The 15,686-nt window shown below is 43.2% G+C and overlaps 1 protein-coding gene across 1 annotated transcript in view; it reads left to right on the plus strand.

Moving 5' to 3' along the window:
- The window catches only part of ACER3 (alkaline ceramidase 3), a 58,787-nt gene extending 43,426 nt beyond the window's left edge, over nt 1-15,361 (plus strand). The window contains exons 7-11 of the mRNA XM_034059999.1: nt 4,860-4,918; nt 7,388-7,489; nt 10,616-10,720; nt 12,561-12,606; nt 12,814-15,361. Coding sequence (XP_033915890.1) covers nt 4,860-4,918; nt 7,388-7,489; nt 10,616-10,720; nt 12,561-12,606; nt 12,814-12,867 — 366 coding nt within the window. The 3' untranslated portion in view covers nt 12,868-15,361. The remainder of the gene's footprint in view (nt 1-4,859; nt 4,919-7,387; nt 7,490-10,615; nt 10,721-12,560; nt 12,607-12,813) is intronic.
- The last annotated feature ends 325 nt before the right edge of the window (nt 15,362-15,686 follow it).

Below are 15,686 nucleotides of genomic sequence, written 5' to 3' on the forward strand. Positions count from 1 at the left end.
TTCAAAGGCATCACTGAGTGCGGAGATGAAGAAACAACTGAAAGACCCTGAGGACCAGGATGGCAGAACAGAAGAGTATGCACTGATGAGCAAACACCAGCTATTCTTGTTCTAAAGTGCATATAGATCCCCCAAGGAGGGAGGAAGGCAGTCTCTGGGTTTGCTGATCACAGCATAATAATATGACCAGTGAATTTTCTGCTAGAAAGTAAAATACAAGCATTGGATTTAGCAATTTTATGTGACTTGAGGGGAGCAAAAGGTATTTCATTTGCCTCAGTACCACAATTAATAGAATTGTTCTCCTTAGGTGTTTTAAACGTACAAATGCAAAGAAGGAAGTCAAATCACAGCGCAACGTGTATGTCAAAGTAGATACAGGAGCCTGAAACTGCACAAAGAATATGTTATGTCAAGACATTGTTCAAATTCACAGGACTCCCCATTTGGGGAATCTGTGGACTCAGTGTCCTACAGCTCTCCAGAGTCCCTCCTGCTGCAGTTTTCATTCTGGCTCATGCTTGTATCTGCACAATAGCTTAGGGAACGTGGAAGGATGTTCAGACTCTCCAAAGGATCAGCTCTACAAGCTCAATTTATCCCTGCAGACTGTCCCATAAGCTCTGGTGAGCTGCTCTGTATCATGCAGCGTGTTGCTTTGTACGTGCATCTAAGCAGGACCAACTAAAGTGGATCTGAATTAGTTCATTCAGGAGCTGTCAAAGCAATGTGTGGTACTAAACAGCTGCAGCTATGCTGAGTGTTTCAGTGTCATCATGGGGGTTGTCATTCCTTCTTTCAGAAGCCTTAAGAACATGTAGAAGTCTGTTTTCTTCATTGTAACTTGCAAATACAGTTTCCATCTCCAAGTCCTTAGGCTGACTATATTTTGATAGCTGGTTGCTATATTAATAGATAAGTAGTGCTTGCCAAGAACCTAAAATCTCTCTGTGCGGTTCCCAATGTGTACACTAATATTGGAGGCTGATAAATGGACTTTATTAACCAAAGATGGGCAGAAGGCCAGGAACAGAGGAAGCAAAGAGGTGGAAATAACAGGTTATTGCAGCTTTCTGTACTAGAAGGGTAGGTGAAGAACCAGTTTTATATGCTCACTCCAGTATGGAGTACCAGCCTTGCCTCCAGCTGGTATAAGAAGTGAGTCTATGTGATTTAACTGCCTCCACATCAAAAACACTGTCAAATGCTGAGTGCTGAAATGCTTCTTTCCCATTTGTGAATTAGCAGGATGTTCTTCATATTTGGCCCTTTTATCAGGTAAATCCACTGTGTATTAATGTTTTTTTCCCCATTGCAAAGATACAGGCTTCAAAGCTGAAATACAAGCAGCCGTATTTGCATCTTAAACACCAAAGAGGGAACTGTCTAGTGATAACAAAAGATGATGAGATTCTGCTGTTTCCTTTTGTTTCAGTTGTAGTGTAAGGGTGTTCTTTTGGCTTACAGGTTAAAGGCACTGTGAGACAAAATAGCACAAAACTTCTTTGGGTTTTCATTTGTCACATAAGTGATGTGTTAGTTAAAGAAGAACAAAGGGAGGTAAAGGAATTGAAAAATCAGAGTCAACTTGAATAAGGTAGAATCTTCATTTTATACTTAAATGGGATGGATGGAGAATATCTTACAAACTTTAGACCAGAAAGCAACCGTATCCTGGGCTGCATCCACAGGAGCGTGACCAGCAGGGTGAAGGAGGTGATCCTGCCCCTCTGCTCTGCTCTGGTGAGACCTCACCTGGAGCATTGTGTGCAGTTCTGGGGTCCTCAGCATAAAAAGGACATGGAACTGTTGGAACAAGTCCAGAGGAGGCCACGAGGATGAGCAGGGGCTGGAGCAGCTCCTGTATGGAGCCAGGCTGAGAATATTGGGGCTGTTGAGCCTGGAGAAGAGAAGCTGCGTGGAGACCTCAGAGCAGCTTCCAGTGTCTGAAGGGGGCTCCAAGGATGCTGGAGAGGGGCTGTTCATTAGGGACTGCAGTGATAGGACAAGGGGTGATGGGTTCAGACTGAAACAGGGGAAGTTTAGATTGGAGATAAGGCAGAAGCTCTTCCCTGTGAGGGTGCTGAGGCACTGGTACAGGGTGTCCAGAGAAGCTGTGGCTGCCCCATCCCTGGCAGTGTTCAAGGCCAGGTTGGATGAAGCCTTGGGTGCCATGGTTTAGTGTGAGGTGTCCCTGCCCATAGCAGGGGGTTGGAACTGGATGATCTTAAGGTCCTTTCCAACCCAAACCATTCTATGATGAAAATCATTAATCCATGGGTGGTAAAGGAGTAAAAAAGAAGCACTGTTCCCTGAAGTCTAAACTAAATTGTGTAGCTCTTGGTTTACAGGCTTTTAGTAAGCGGATGCGCAGCTCCAGCCCCTGCTGATCCCAGCAACACCACCTCGGTGCTCATTGCCTTCAGCATGAAGAGGAAGGAGGGTTGGAGCCTGCAGAGCGGAACGCTTTGGTGTTCCAGTCTTTCACAGGCTTTTAAACACGACTGTGTTTTACTGTTAACAACCTGTTTGTGTGGGGGAGCAGAAAAGGCCAGAAATGGAAGTGTCAGCTGTGGGCATATCTTAATTCAGTCACTCCGAGGTTCCTTTTACGTTGTTCCCTTCCTCCCTCCATGAAGGCTGTCCTCTTCTGCAGGCCATTAAGCAGCTCTCTAGGAGACACCAAGCCACAGGCATTACAATGAAAGCTTTTCTTAGCTGTTGCTCTGATAACTGCAAAAATACAGCATTTTTAGCCTGTGTTTCAGGCCTGTTTCTCTAGGCATAGTTTGACACTAACACCTTTTACAAAGAACCTGAGAGTAAATTGGATAAAAGCCTGAGGGTAGTCAGACCCCTGATGAATAGGAGAGGTATTTCTCTTCATGGGTAAGGTTTTTCCTCTCTCTTTCCTGCAGGAGAGCATTTTAGCAACAGAAACTGGAAGAAGGGAGGATAGGAGCAAGGAAAGGGCATCATACTGTGATTTGAGTTCCAGAGGAGCCTTTCTACTCAGTTTCTTCCTCTGTGTGACCCCTCTCTTGGAATAAATGACTGGTTTTGATTAGGAAAATGAAACAGGCTCTTTCAGATGAGCCTGAGTAAGTAAATGGTATTGAACTGTTAAGTTTAGTCTGTATTTGTTATATGGTATCATGATGAAGAATGACACCCTAGCACACCTGAGCAGTCCCCTGTCTACTTGGGACTGATGAGCACTTGGTACTCAGGCTGTGCATAGCAGGTTTTGTTTGGGTTTATCCTGAGTTATGTGCTGCACCCCAGCAAGAGGACTGGCATTAGCCACCAGTTTTGTTTAAAGTATAAGCCAGAACCAATTTGCCTTTCAAAGAGTTGAGCTTTGTTTAGCTCTACAGAGCAGAACACACAGCAGCAGTAGTGTAGTTACTGAAATGATTTGATTTCACTCTCAATGCAAATGTGCTGAATGACTTCTTCATAGTCAGTATTGGGGCTTATTTTACCTGTTGTCAAACACAAGGGCTCTGTTGTTTGTCTTGTTCTGGATATGTGCACTGATGATGCAGTGTGTGCTGTGAACCTCATCCTTAAAGCTAAAAGGAAGTTGAAAATTTGCCTTTATGGGCTTTTGAAAAGCAGGTTTCACTTTGTGTTATTACAGCTATCTATTTTATATTAGATGAGTGGACACGTGCATGTGCGTGCAGGATAGTAATAGCTGAATGCCCTGGTTACAGCAAAGGTAGCCACTGGCTTGAAGACAGTGTAGTCTAAGGGAAGAAAAAGTACAAGAGGTCGATACAACAAGGTAAGGCCACTGGTTTGTAAACACCACTCTGAGGTTTAGTTGCTTTTAAAAACAGGCAGCAAACAGTATTTTTCTGTTTCATAGGGAACAAGGCAGCATTTGATAGGAGGTAACTAAAAGCAAAGTGAGACAGGAAAGTGAGTGAACAAGGAAGTGAAGAACAGTGAGCAGCTTGTGGGCTACTGGAGAGAGGCAAAGAGCAGGGCACAAGTGCTTGGAACAAACTGGATCTGGCAGGGGGAAAACGGTGTCCAGGGTAAAAGGCATGGGGTGTAATTTAACATCACTGGTGTCTGAAAACCCTCCCTGCTGCAGTGACTGCTGCATCACTTTTGAGGTGTGATGGACCACATCTTTTCTATAGTCTGTACACCTTGTAGGTGGTGCTGTGGGGATCCTAAGCTTGTGAATCACAACAGGGAGAGTGATCTAAAGATCACGAGGCAGAAAATAAATGGTTACTTTGACTTTTTGTATAAGTCAGGTGATTACATTCATATTCATCAAGCCTACAGCGAGCTGGATCTTGCTTGTGGATCTTTTCAGAGCGTGCAGCCTTCCCACTATTTAGGTTGAATCCCAACATTCCATCATAGATCTGAAGGCTTCCTGGAAAGTTTCTTTTGTGCTGGAGCTCAGTGTGGGCACACTGCGTAGTCTATCCAGGTGTTTGCTTGCAGGAAGATGCATTAATCAAATACCAGTGAAGGAAGTACAGCTTTCAGACACAGGTTTAGCTGATGCTTACACAACCGCACTGATACAGAAGAGGTGATGGGAGTGAGTTACCGGTTTGCTTTCAGGTGCTGAGTGCCATCTAGTGCTTGCTTTCTAATGCAAGAAACAGCAGTTTTACACAGCTGACTTTTCCTATAATTGCATAAAGGACATGGTTTGCAATGTGACACTTTCATGGAAGACTTTCTGGAGCTGTAGGTAGAGGTGATGCTGTTTTCCTGAGACTAAGACATACAAATCAACAGGGCCATCAAAAATGGTGTATTCCTGTGGTGTTTTATAAAGTCTCTTGAATCCAAGTACTGAATTTTATCTCTGTTTTTATTTCCAGATCATGTATGGAACGCTAGTTTCCATTATAGTTCTACGATCTGTTTATATAGTGTTATGGTAAGTAAATGTTTTGTTCAGTGGTATAAGATACAACTGAGTATTTGCATCTTTCTTTTGGTGGGCTTGAGAAATTGGCAGTGGCAAAATTTCCTTAACTAGGTACATAATGCCCATGTTCTGCTTGGTTGTAAGGGAGTGGATCATCTCCTTGCATTTTCATAGGGCCTGTAGGGACAGGCCAAGGGGAATGGCTTGAACCTGCCCAAGAGAGGGGAGACTGAGCTGAGCTCTTGGGCAGAAGCTGTTCCCTGGGAGGGTGCTGAGGCGCTGGCACAGGGTGCCCAGAGAAGCTGTGGCTGCCCCATCCCTGGCAGTGCTCCAGGCCAGGTTGGACACAGGGGCTTGGAGCAGCTGCTCCAGTGGAAGGGGTCCCTGCCCGTGACAGGGGTTGGAGCAGGATGAGCTTTAAGGCCCCTTCCATCCTGAAGTATTATGCAATTCTATGATTAATATGAAGTTCTGCTGGAGAAGTTGTGCTAAGCTAAAGGTCACCTTTCTTCCTCTGAAAGTCATCCCCACGTGCACTTCTGGATTTAGTTCCTCTGCATTGCTAAAACATACTCCTGTCTTTCCATTGATAGTGCTAGCACTTGTCCCAGCCTGTTTCATCTTACGTATTAACCATGATTTCAGCTTATTATGTTTCTTATTTCCTTAATATGCATTAGCTTCCTACCAGTTATATGTCTTGGTATGGGGCTTGAAGTTGCTCTGAGCTTAGAATGAAAATCATAGAATCCCAGACTGGTTTGTGTTGGAAGAGACCTTAGAGCTCATCCAGCTCCAACCCCTGCCACAGGCAGGGACCCCTTCCACTGGAGCAGCTGCTCCAAGCCCCTGTGTCCAACCTGGCCTTGAGCACTTCCAGGGATGGGGCAGCCACAGCTTCTCTGGGCACCCTGTGCCAGCGCCTCAGCACCCTCACAGGGAAGAATTTGTTCCTTATATTTAAACCAAATCTCCCCTGTTTAAGTTTGAACCCATTCCTTGTCCTGTCACTGCCATCACTGATGAAATCTCAAAGAGCAGCATGTTATTCCTTCCAGGCTGCTGCATCCTCCTATCCCCATCATTTGCTGCTGTTCTTGCCCTGTTTCCTTTATGCTTCTTGTCTCGTTCTTGGGGCTGCTTCCTTCCCAGGATTACAGCTTGGCAAACGTCATTCTCTGTTCACAAAGCATGTTCCCCATTAGTAAGTGTGCCAGTCTCCCTCTTATCCCTTCACAAAACACCACCATTTATTCCCTGATCAATTCTAGCTGTAATTATCTAATTACCAGCATGTACAACATACCATTTGATGCTCTTTCATGTCCTGGGCTTGCTTCTGTCTCTAGAGCACTGAGTTGGGAGTATTACAGTGTGCTCTCTGCCATGTACTGCATGCTGTCCATGCATCTATTAGACTAAATAGTTTTGCTGGTTTATATTGGCAATGCACTTGTTGTGAACAAGCACAAATTGTATGTGATCAGTTTGCCTTGTGGAAGAAGCTCTACCTGTCATCTTTTGCACGTGTTGGATGCCTCTGCTCACAGCCCTGAAACGTGTGCTGTGTGTAACACAGCAGAGAAAAACCAGCTGGGGAATGTGTTTTAACCCAGGATCTAAACTGTGCATTCATTATGCTTAAAGATAGCTTGAACAGCATTGCAGTCCATTGTAGACTTTAGGGTGGGAATTGGGTCTGATTTTGGACTTGTTACTGGGAAAGGAGAAAATGCTACCAACATCCATGTAGGAAGTTACAATTCCGTGCTCCAAACTGAATGCAGATAGTGAGGGTACATTTATTAATGATGCACTTTCTTCCATATGATTCTTCAGTGTGTTTAGTGTATCCTAAAGAGTATTCCCTGCCCCCCCCAATGAAATTGATATTTTTCCATCCCAAATAGCACTCAGCAATAAAAAATGACATGAAAATACTGTTTTCTAAACCTCTTCATTTGGTTAGTTGGAGTTGGAACTGGATGATCCTAAGGTCGTTTCCAACCCTAACTATTCTATGATTCTATGGTGGTCTACAGTCACAAAGGACTACAGTCACTTTGAAAAACCTTATTTAACCAAGTCCCCTTGTAGAGGGATATCATGGATTGGAAAAGAGCCTCTTCTCTGGGTAGAGGACTGATTTGTAGCATGGCTGGTTTTTAACTGGGATTGAAGAATGAATGTGTTTTCCCAACTTCAGTTTTCCTATTTGTTGCATTAGGAGATAGCAGGGTTTAATGGAACAGTTAGAAATATGGAAGTACAACATATAAAAGACTAATCTTGGAGAATGGGAAGTCAGGAGAAGAGGGGAGGTGGTTAAATATAATACTTTAACAGATGAGATTTGAAGTTGGTATTTTTCCTTTTGGGAAGCAAACCTGTTTATTTGTATGTAATAGGAGTTATATATGTCTTAAGTTGCCTTTAAAGCATCTGGGACTAAACTTTGCATCTTTTCTCTCTCTCTAGGGTATACCCATGGCTTAGAGGTCTAGGCTATACATCTTTAACTGTATTTTTAATGGGATTTTTTCTCTGGAATGTGGACAACATTTTCTGTGATAAATTGAGGTGAGTCCTTTCACTTTGCCTGGATAACTCTTAACAGTCTTCTACCATAAAGTTTTCTTTCTTATATGGTGTTTATTCAAGTCCATCTCAAGGTATGTATTGTACACTGCCTACAACACATTCAGCAGGGGTTTAATCCAGTTTGCTTATGACTCGATTCAGCACTCAGCAGTGGGTTTATCAACTTCTTAATTCATAGAATCAAGGAATGATTTGGGTTGGAAAGGACCTGAAGATCATCCAGTTCCAACCCCCTGCCATGGGTAGGGACACCTCACCCAAGGCTCTGTTCAATCTCACCTTGAAACTGCCAGGGATGGAGCATTACCACTTCTGGTAACCTGTTCCAGTGCCTTACCTCTAACTTCACTTTAAATAGAGATAAAGTAATGTCACTGAAGTAATTTGGAGGGTCTGTGGCTTGCTAAATCATCATTCTGTGATTCTAGAAGGGCTGATGCCAACATCCAGAAAATCCATCCTTGCCTATCTGATATGATGTTATGCTGCTGAATCCATTGTGGACAGAACTGTCCTAGTAGGTTGCTTTGTCAGGGTCAGGTCATAGTGTGTGGTAAAGTGATTGGGTGTTCTCCATCTGTCCATGCTGGCTTTGCAGTCCCTGCACTAGGCCAGGCCAATTGAAATAGTTCTCCAACAAAGTTTTCTTGAAACTCTTCTTTTAAAGGTTATAGGTGTGCTCAATATAAAACTTATTCTTAACTTATAGAATAATTTGGTTTGGAAGGGACCTTAAAGCTTCCAACCCACTGCCACAGGCAGGGACCCCTTCCACTGGAGCAGCTGCTCCAAGCCCCTGTATCCAACCTGGCCTTGAACACTGCCAGGGATGGGGCAGCCACTTCTTCCTTATATCTAACCTGAGCTTCCCCTGTTTTACTTTGAATCCATCATCCCTAGAAACGCTTGATCCCAATGGGGTAGAAAAGTTACTTGCCAACGCAAGTGGCTGGGTACACACTGACTTTGCATATATTGGCATCAGGGTTCACTTTTGCAGCTGCATCACATCACTGCTGAGTGATAACCCCCAATTCACTAAGCCCACAGGTCCGTGGGGCTTTTGAACTTGTTCCTAGACTCAAAGATTACAGCAGCTGCTGAAGCACTTATTTCCATCTTCATTTTCTGAAGGGGAGAACAAAAGTTAACATCTTTCCTGTAAAACTTGTTTCATGCTGCGAACGGAATGAATATGCTTGTGTACTGGCTTTAATCAGATGTCTGCAGAGCCTGGGATTTCTGCAGGTGCTATTATAACTCAAGCCTTTGGAGAAAATATACTCCTGTTCCTTGTAATTCTTTATTCTCTAAAGATCTAACTTGTGAATCATCCACCTACCTGCTCTCTCTGCTTTTAATGTTCAAAACTGCCTATCAGTTAATGTTCAGAGTTTGTTTATCCATATTTCACCAAATCTAGAGCTTATTAAAGAAAAACAACCCAAAGCAACAAGAAGACATCTATAGCACTCAGCTTCCCTCATTAGATCCATGCACTTTTGAATTGAGCTTTGAGATCTCCTGCTATCCAAAGGCTTGAAGGTTGTGTCGAGATCACAGTGTGTGTGTTGACTGTTTCATTCCCAGCCTGACTGAACCCAAGCTCTGTGTTCATATTTGTGACTGAGCAGCTCTGCAAACTAAGCAGTAGCTCAGGGATCAGCATTTAGGCAGGAGGATTGAACACTACAGCATCAAGCAGTAAATATGTATTGCAGAAGCTGCAGGTTTTTCTTCCTTAACATCTGCCCAAGGAATCACTATCCCTGAAAGTGTTCAGGAACTGTGTAAGTGATGCCCTCAGTGACATGGTTTAGTGGTGGTAATGTTTGGACTTCATGAAAGGTCTTTTCCAACCTCGTTGGTTCAGTGATTCTGCTCATGTTCCAGCTTGCAGCATTATTCATGCCCACATGAAAGAGCAGCAGTGCTCTTGACAAGTTGTGATACCCTCTCTACAACATCCCATAGCTCCTGGGAGGCAGGAACACCCATGACTCCCTGGCAGCCAGCAGATGGGCATCTCAGTGTCCCTTAACAGAGTCACCCACTACAAGCACTTGTTTCTTCCTATGGTACCCACTGTGTGCTCCTGGTACAGTTCCTATTTGCAGACCTTGCTCCTGGGTGTCTGCAGTTATTAAAGCTTCACACCTTGTTTTTGTTGTGATGCTGCTTTTGTGGGTCACCAGGGTCCAAGTTGCCTCAGTCTCTGCAGTGTCTTCTGCAGGAGCATGAATCTGAAACCACCATCTCCATCTCAGCTTCTCTAATATTGCGCAGCCTTTTAATTGTTTCCTGCAACTTAGCAACCTGATGCAAGAGATCCTCAACCTGTGCACACCTTGTGCAGGTACTTGCCTTTCCTCCAGGATAAGGCTTTAGGCACTCATTGCAACCTACTGCTTGTACTGAAATCTCCTTCCTTATTGGCTCTGTCTTGGTGGAAGCAGCAGAAAGGCAAGCTAAGCTTCCATGGAGCTAGAGAATACAGGTGGTGTGGTTGCCAGATGTGATGTCTGATGGATCCCATTTCCTCTCTTAGACTTGAGCATAGAATTTCATCCTATGGACAGTAGTTCATAGGGTTTTGGAGAGGAGAATGGTAGAACTCATTTGGGACTGTGGGATGCCATAAATAGGTTCCCTCACATTTAGGTCCAGAAGTAACTGATCACTTGTTGTATGAAGAAGCATGTGCTTTCTTTAAATGTGTAAGGAAGCCAGTTTGCTGGTATCTTTCTGTGTTGAAAGAATAGAATCACAGAATGGTTTGGGTTGGAAATGACCTTAAGATCATCCAGTTCCAAACCCCTGCCATGGGCAGGGACACCTCACACTAAACCATGGCACCCAAGGGTTCATCCAACCTGGCTTTGAACACCGCCAGGGATGGAGCATTCACAACCTCCCTGGGCAACCCATTCCAGTGCCTCACCACCCTAACGGTATAAGATATAACTGCTATTCCTCACCCCCTGAAAGCCTGAACACCTGAAGCCTCACTTGTGAGACACATATTATGTGATTTAAGAATCAAGCACTGTGACTTGAGATGCTTCTCTTGGGAGATAACCCACCGTTGCATGGTGTTTCTTACAGAGCACTGAGAGAGAAGATGCCTCCTGTTGTGGGAGCTGTGACGCAGTTTCATGCATGGTGGCATATTCTCACAGGCCTGGGCTCCTACCTTCATATCCTACTAAGGTAAGAAATATTGCCTAAGCTGGATGTTCATCAAGTTAGGAGTTTTCCCACAGGCAGATTTACTTCCAGATGTAACATCCAGAAGAGCAGGGAAATGCCTTAATAGACTTGGTGGGAGTTTCTCTTTCCTCTTTACAGCTGGTCTAAAACCTCTTCACAATGTAATCTTTAAATAGTCATGGCTCCTCAGGAATCTGTAACTCAGAAATGGGAACCCCACAGCAGTTAAACTGGGAAACTATTTGACAGTATATTCATTCCAAAACATAAGCTATTAATACCTGTCTCTTCTTGAGCAGCAATCCTGAACTACTTCAACAAGTTTAATTTTAGAGGCATAAGTAATCTTTTTGATAGGCATTGTTGCTTCTGAAACCTACCCAGACATCATGCTATAGAGCAGGAGAGTGACAGTTGAGCTGGTTGGAGCAGAGCTGTTCCCAGAAGGGCAAGGTATCTTTAGAAGGAGATTTAAGAGTTAGAAGCAAGTCTGCAGCTTGTTTTTGCTCTCTACCACCATCTAGTGGAACCAGGAGCAAAAGTAGACTTTAAGCTGGAATCGGAAGGATTTCTGTAGTTTGCTCATTAGATCATGAAATAGCGTTTTATTGCTTAACCATAACCAAGAGAATATTTGTTTAACAGATATATTCTATGTACTTCAGAACAGATACATTTCATGTACTTTTGTATATGTCTGTACATTGTAATGGGTATATTTTATCTATGTATGAGGGCTGGAGCAGCTCTGCTCTGGAGCCAGGCTGAGAGAGCTGGGCTGGGGCAGCCTGGAGAAGAGAAAGCTCTTGAAGGGGAGACCTGAGAGCAGCTCCAGTGCCTAAAGGGGCTGCAGGAAAGCTGGGGAGGGGCTTGGGACAAGGGCCTGTAGGGCCAGGCCAAGGGGAATGGCTTGAACCTGCCCAAGAGAGGGGAGACTGAGCTGAGCTCTAAGGCAGAAGCTCTTCCCTGTGAGGGTGCTGAGGCGCTGGCACAGGGTGCCCAGAGAAGCTGTGGCTGCCCCATCCCTGGCCAGGTTGGACACAGGGGCTTGGAGCAAGCTGCCCTAGTGGAAGGTGTCCCTGCTATGATGCCACTGTGTGGCTGAGAAAGCACTTGGGAAACAACTGCAGGCAGAGCATGGCTTTCATTGGGGTAAGACAGAGAAATCAGGCTTGTGCATGTTCCCCAAGAGCCAGAGGATGCAAACACTGATTATCTTCTCTGTGCAGCATGCACGAGAACCCCTGCCCATGCTATCCCAGCCCTGCATCAGCTTGCTTTCTGTAATGAATTTTCTTCAAAAGCTTATCTCAAGCTGTTTATGGCAGCAGACAGCCTGGCAGCCAAACGGAGCAGCTGTTTTCCACATACTCTGACATATTTAATACACACACACACACAAACATACGTATGAATACATATAAATGTACATATTTATAGATGCATATGTACATATGTGTACATATATGTACATTAAAAAAGCTGTCAGAGGAGCTACTGGAATGGTGCTTATTTTCCTTGCATTTTCTCTTTACTGGCTATTTTAGTCCCTGTTTAGTCTATTCCCTAGTGGAGAGAGAATTTACTTCCCTGGGTTTCTCTCTTTCTCCCCCACATAGGCCACAGGGTAGATTAGTTTGCTAATCATAGTCTAGCACAGAGGGATTTACTATAGCCAGTGTCTCCTATTTTGTGTATATCTAGGCAGAGTGGGTAGCCTTGCAATCACAGAAGCAATACTTTTCTAGCTGGAAAATAAGACTGGGATTAGTACATCATTATTCTTGTATCTACTGTCTTATGCATGGAATTTTAAGCACACTTTTCTCCTTTTCCTCAGTTTATACACAAGGACACTTTTCCTGAAACACAGGCCAAAGGTGAAGGTAAGCAAACACTATTTTGTGTCCATTACTGCTACTCCACCATTTGGATACCTTTTGCTTTTAACTTTCACTGGCACTCACTGATTGATGTCTACTTACATCCCAAGTAATGCAGTTGAAATGATGGTTAATAACATTTGGTTTCTGTTCCAAGAGACATAATATTCCAGGAAATCTTTCCCCTTCTTCCTCTTTTTCTTTTAACAGTTTGTCTTTGGAATCTGGCCTATTCTTCTTGTGGAACCACCCAAGAAGCTTTGACTGAGACCCAAGCAGTCACCTGCCATCACCTAGCCTGGCTGAATAAAGAGATTCAACAGTTCCTATGGCTGAAGTGTCAACCTTATGGATCAATTCAAGTACCATTGCTACAAAAGGACTTCTCTGTGTTCCCAGGCCAACACAGAGCAAAGAGTTGACACGCTAGGGAAATAATGTTTAGTACAGCTTTATTCTAAGTTGTTAAAACAAAGATTGAGACACAAATATTTTTTATGTATATATTGTATAGCTGATGATACTGAGCTAATATTTCGTGCTGGTCACAGAAAACTAACCATTTTTGAAGTGGAATTGCAGATGTTTTTCATTCAGTTGTTCTTTTCTGTGGTTGAAACTAATATTAGTAACTGAATGACAAAGGCAGGCCATCGATGGCCAAGCTGAGCAGTTGTGTGGCCTGTAGTGAGCTGAATGCTTAACCTGAACTACTTTAATCTTGCACTTTTATACAACTAATGAAGTATGTAATGATTGATTTAGAGCTTTATTCTATCCTGCTTTTCCACAGCCTCCTTTGCCATTTATATTTGAAGCAAAGCGGTTGGGATACCTGTGCCATTTAGTTCCTTTTGTACCAAGCTTCCATTTTCTCTTTAGTCCAGCTGAATACATCATGGAAGATGTTTCAAAGTGACCAGCAGAAGACGCTTAAGATGGTGAAGCATTATAAGGGTTCTTGTTTGTGTGTGGAAACTGAGTTCCTCCTTTGTTTGACCAGTGATCCACCAGGAGACTGCAGGGTGACTGTATTAACACAAGCAGCACTTTTGTTATGTTTTATAAATATTACTTCCATGCCTTTTCTACCATACTTTTTTACTCCCCACATCCCATTCATACCACAGATTGACAAACACCTTCAGTGTGTGCTTTGAATTCATCTCTTCCCCTTATTTGACAAGTCTTAAATACTGGTCTGACTTTCAGAAGCATCTTCATAATCAGACATACTGAAGAAAGAGTAAAGAACAAGGTGGATGGATGAAATTGGCAGCACTTTGCTTCCTCTTCATCTGTCCATCACATGGTTACTGTATGGAAAGTTGACCACGTTTTTGGAGACCAAGGTTGGGGGATTAATGGAGGGGAGAAACTCACTGGTTTGTGCCATTTTATCTACCCAGATGATGAAAATTAGTAAGAAAGCATAAAAAAAACATTGAGCTAACACAGTTCTTCTAAATGTTATACCTCATTTTGGAGGCTGTGGGTTTGACTTCAGATCCTGGGACAACTGTCCCACAGAGTCTTATCTCTGGGTCTGTTAGCTGCCATGCTATGCTGTTGCTCTCTGCTTTTGATGCTCTGAGAGATTTATCCTTCTTGCCATGAAGGAATAAAAGGGAAATGCTCAGACTCACCAGAAACCCCACTTGATATTGATTTAAATCATGCCCAAAGCAGCAAAGCATGGGATTATAGCTACAGCTGTCTCCCAGATCACAAAGTCCTGGCTGTTGTACAATCAGTGCTGATTCAAATGGTCTCCTCCATTAATGTCTCCTCCTTTAATGTCTTTTTCTCCTGTTTGCAGCTCAGCTGCATCTTCTGTGTCCATCAGGAGCGCTGCCACTGATGTGGATCTCCAAATAGAATCACTGCTTTTCTTACATGACTGACCCTGGGCTCTTGGGATCAAATAGACCCAAACTCAGGTCTAGAAAAAGATACATAACCTTGAGTGACTTCAGTGAGCTTTAAGCACGTGCTGAGAGCAGCACATTTCAACCTAGAAAACACTACAAAGACTCCTGAAGGATAACGGTAGAACAGATTTGTTGTCTGTAGGCTCCAGTTCCATAGCCAAGGTCAGCATCTGTGTGTGATCTTCAGACAGAAAGAGGTCGGAATTAGAGCACAGAGGAAGGAAAATGCTGCCTTGGATCAAGTGTCTTTATTTATATGTTTTGTAAAGAGATTTGAGAACTGTTCTAAAAATGTAGCTGAAAAAGAAGTGCCTGCCTATTCCTCTCCAGGCTCTCAAGCATGCTTCTGCACACTGCATCTGATTGTCTTATTTAGTCTATATTTAGTTTACATGTTTTCCTAAGTTAGGGAAAGAGTCCCATAACAGGGACATTGCAACAAGACACATCAATAGTCACTTGTGACATCTGCTAAAGATGGGATTATCCTTAAGAATATGAACAAACCCTTTATTTTAGTGGCCTTAGTTTTGTTACTGGAGGATGTGGGGGCTCTGGTTGGTTTCCCTGTAAATCAGGAAGCAGATCATGCTGAAAAGCCACTTTATTATTGATAAAGCATCTCTATAATGGTTTATATTAAAGAAGTTTATTGATTTTCCTACACATTTGCAACTAGAAAGTGTATTTTTCCCCCAGATCCTGTTGAATTATCAGGGTTTCAGAAACAAAGGTGGAAAAGCTCTTGTTTGAATTTCATGTTGCTGTTAGCTTTTCATTCAAGTATTGTCACTGATGGTTTTATCTTTAAAAAGAAGTATTATGCAGATTGGCTTCTTTCTTCATTCCAAACAACCAAAACCATGCACACCTCTACCACCCTTCCAGCAGCCTTTGTTACAGGTTATGTTAGACCCTGAAGAATGTAATTTCTATGTGTTATCCTTTATCCTGTAAATAACCTAAGTGATGGGTGCTTTGGTTTGACTGCCTTACTGATCTTGGGAGTGATACTGAGGATGCCAAGCCAGTTTTAACTGGGTGTCACTGAGATTCAGACTGCCTTTTCTTGTGCCTGGAAAGACATCCTTATTCTTGTAATGTGTTAAAAGTCTCTTAAATTGCTTTATATTTATATCACTTGTATGACAT

This window comes from Melopsittacus undulatus, chromosome 2 (assembly GCF_012275295.1).
Source record: "Melopsittacus undulatus isolate bMelUnd1 chromosome 2, bMelUnd1.mat.Z, whole genome shotgun sequence".
NCBI lineage: Eukaryota > Metazoa > Chordata > Aves > Psittaciformes > Psittaculidae > Melopsittacus > Melopsittacus undulatus.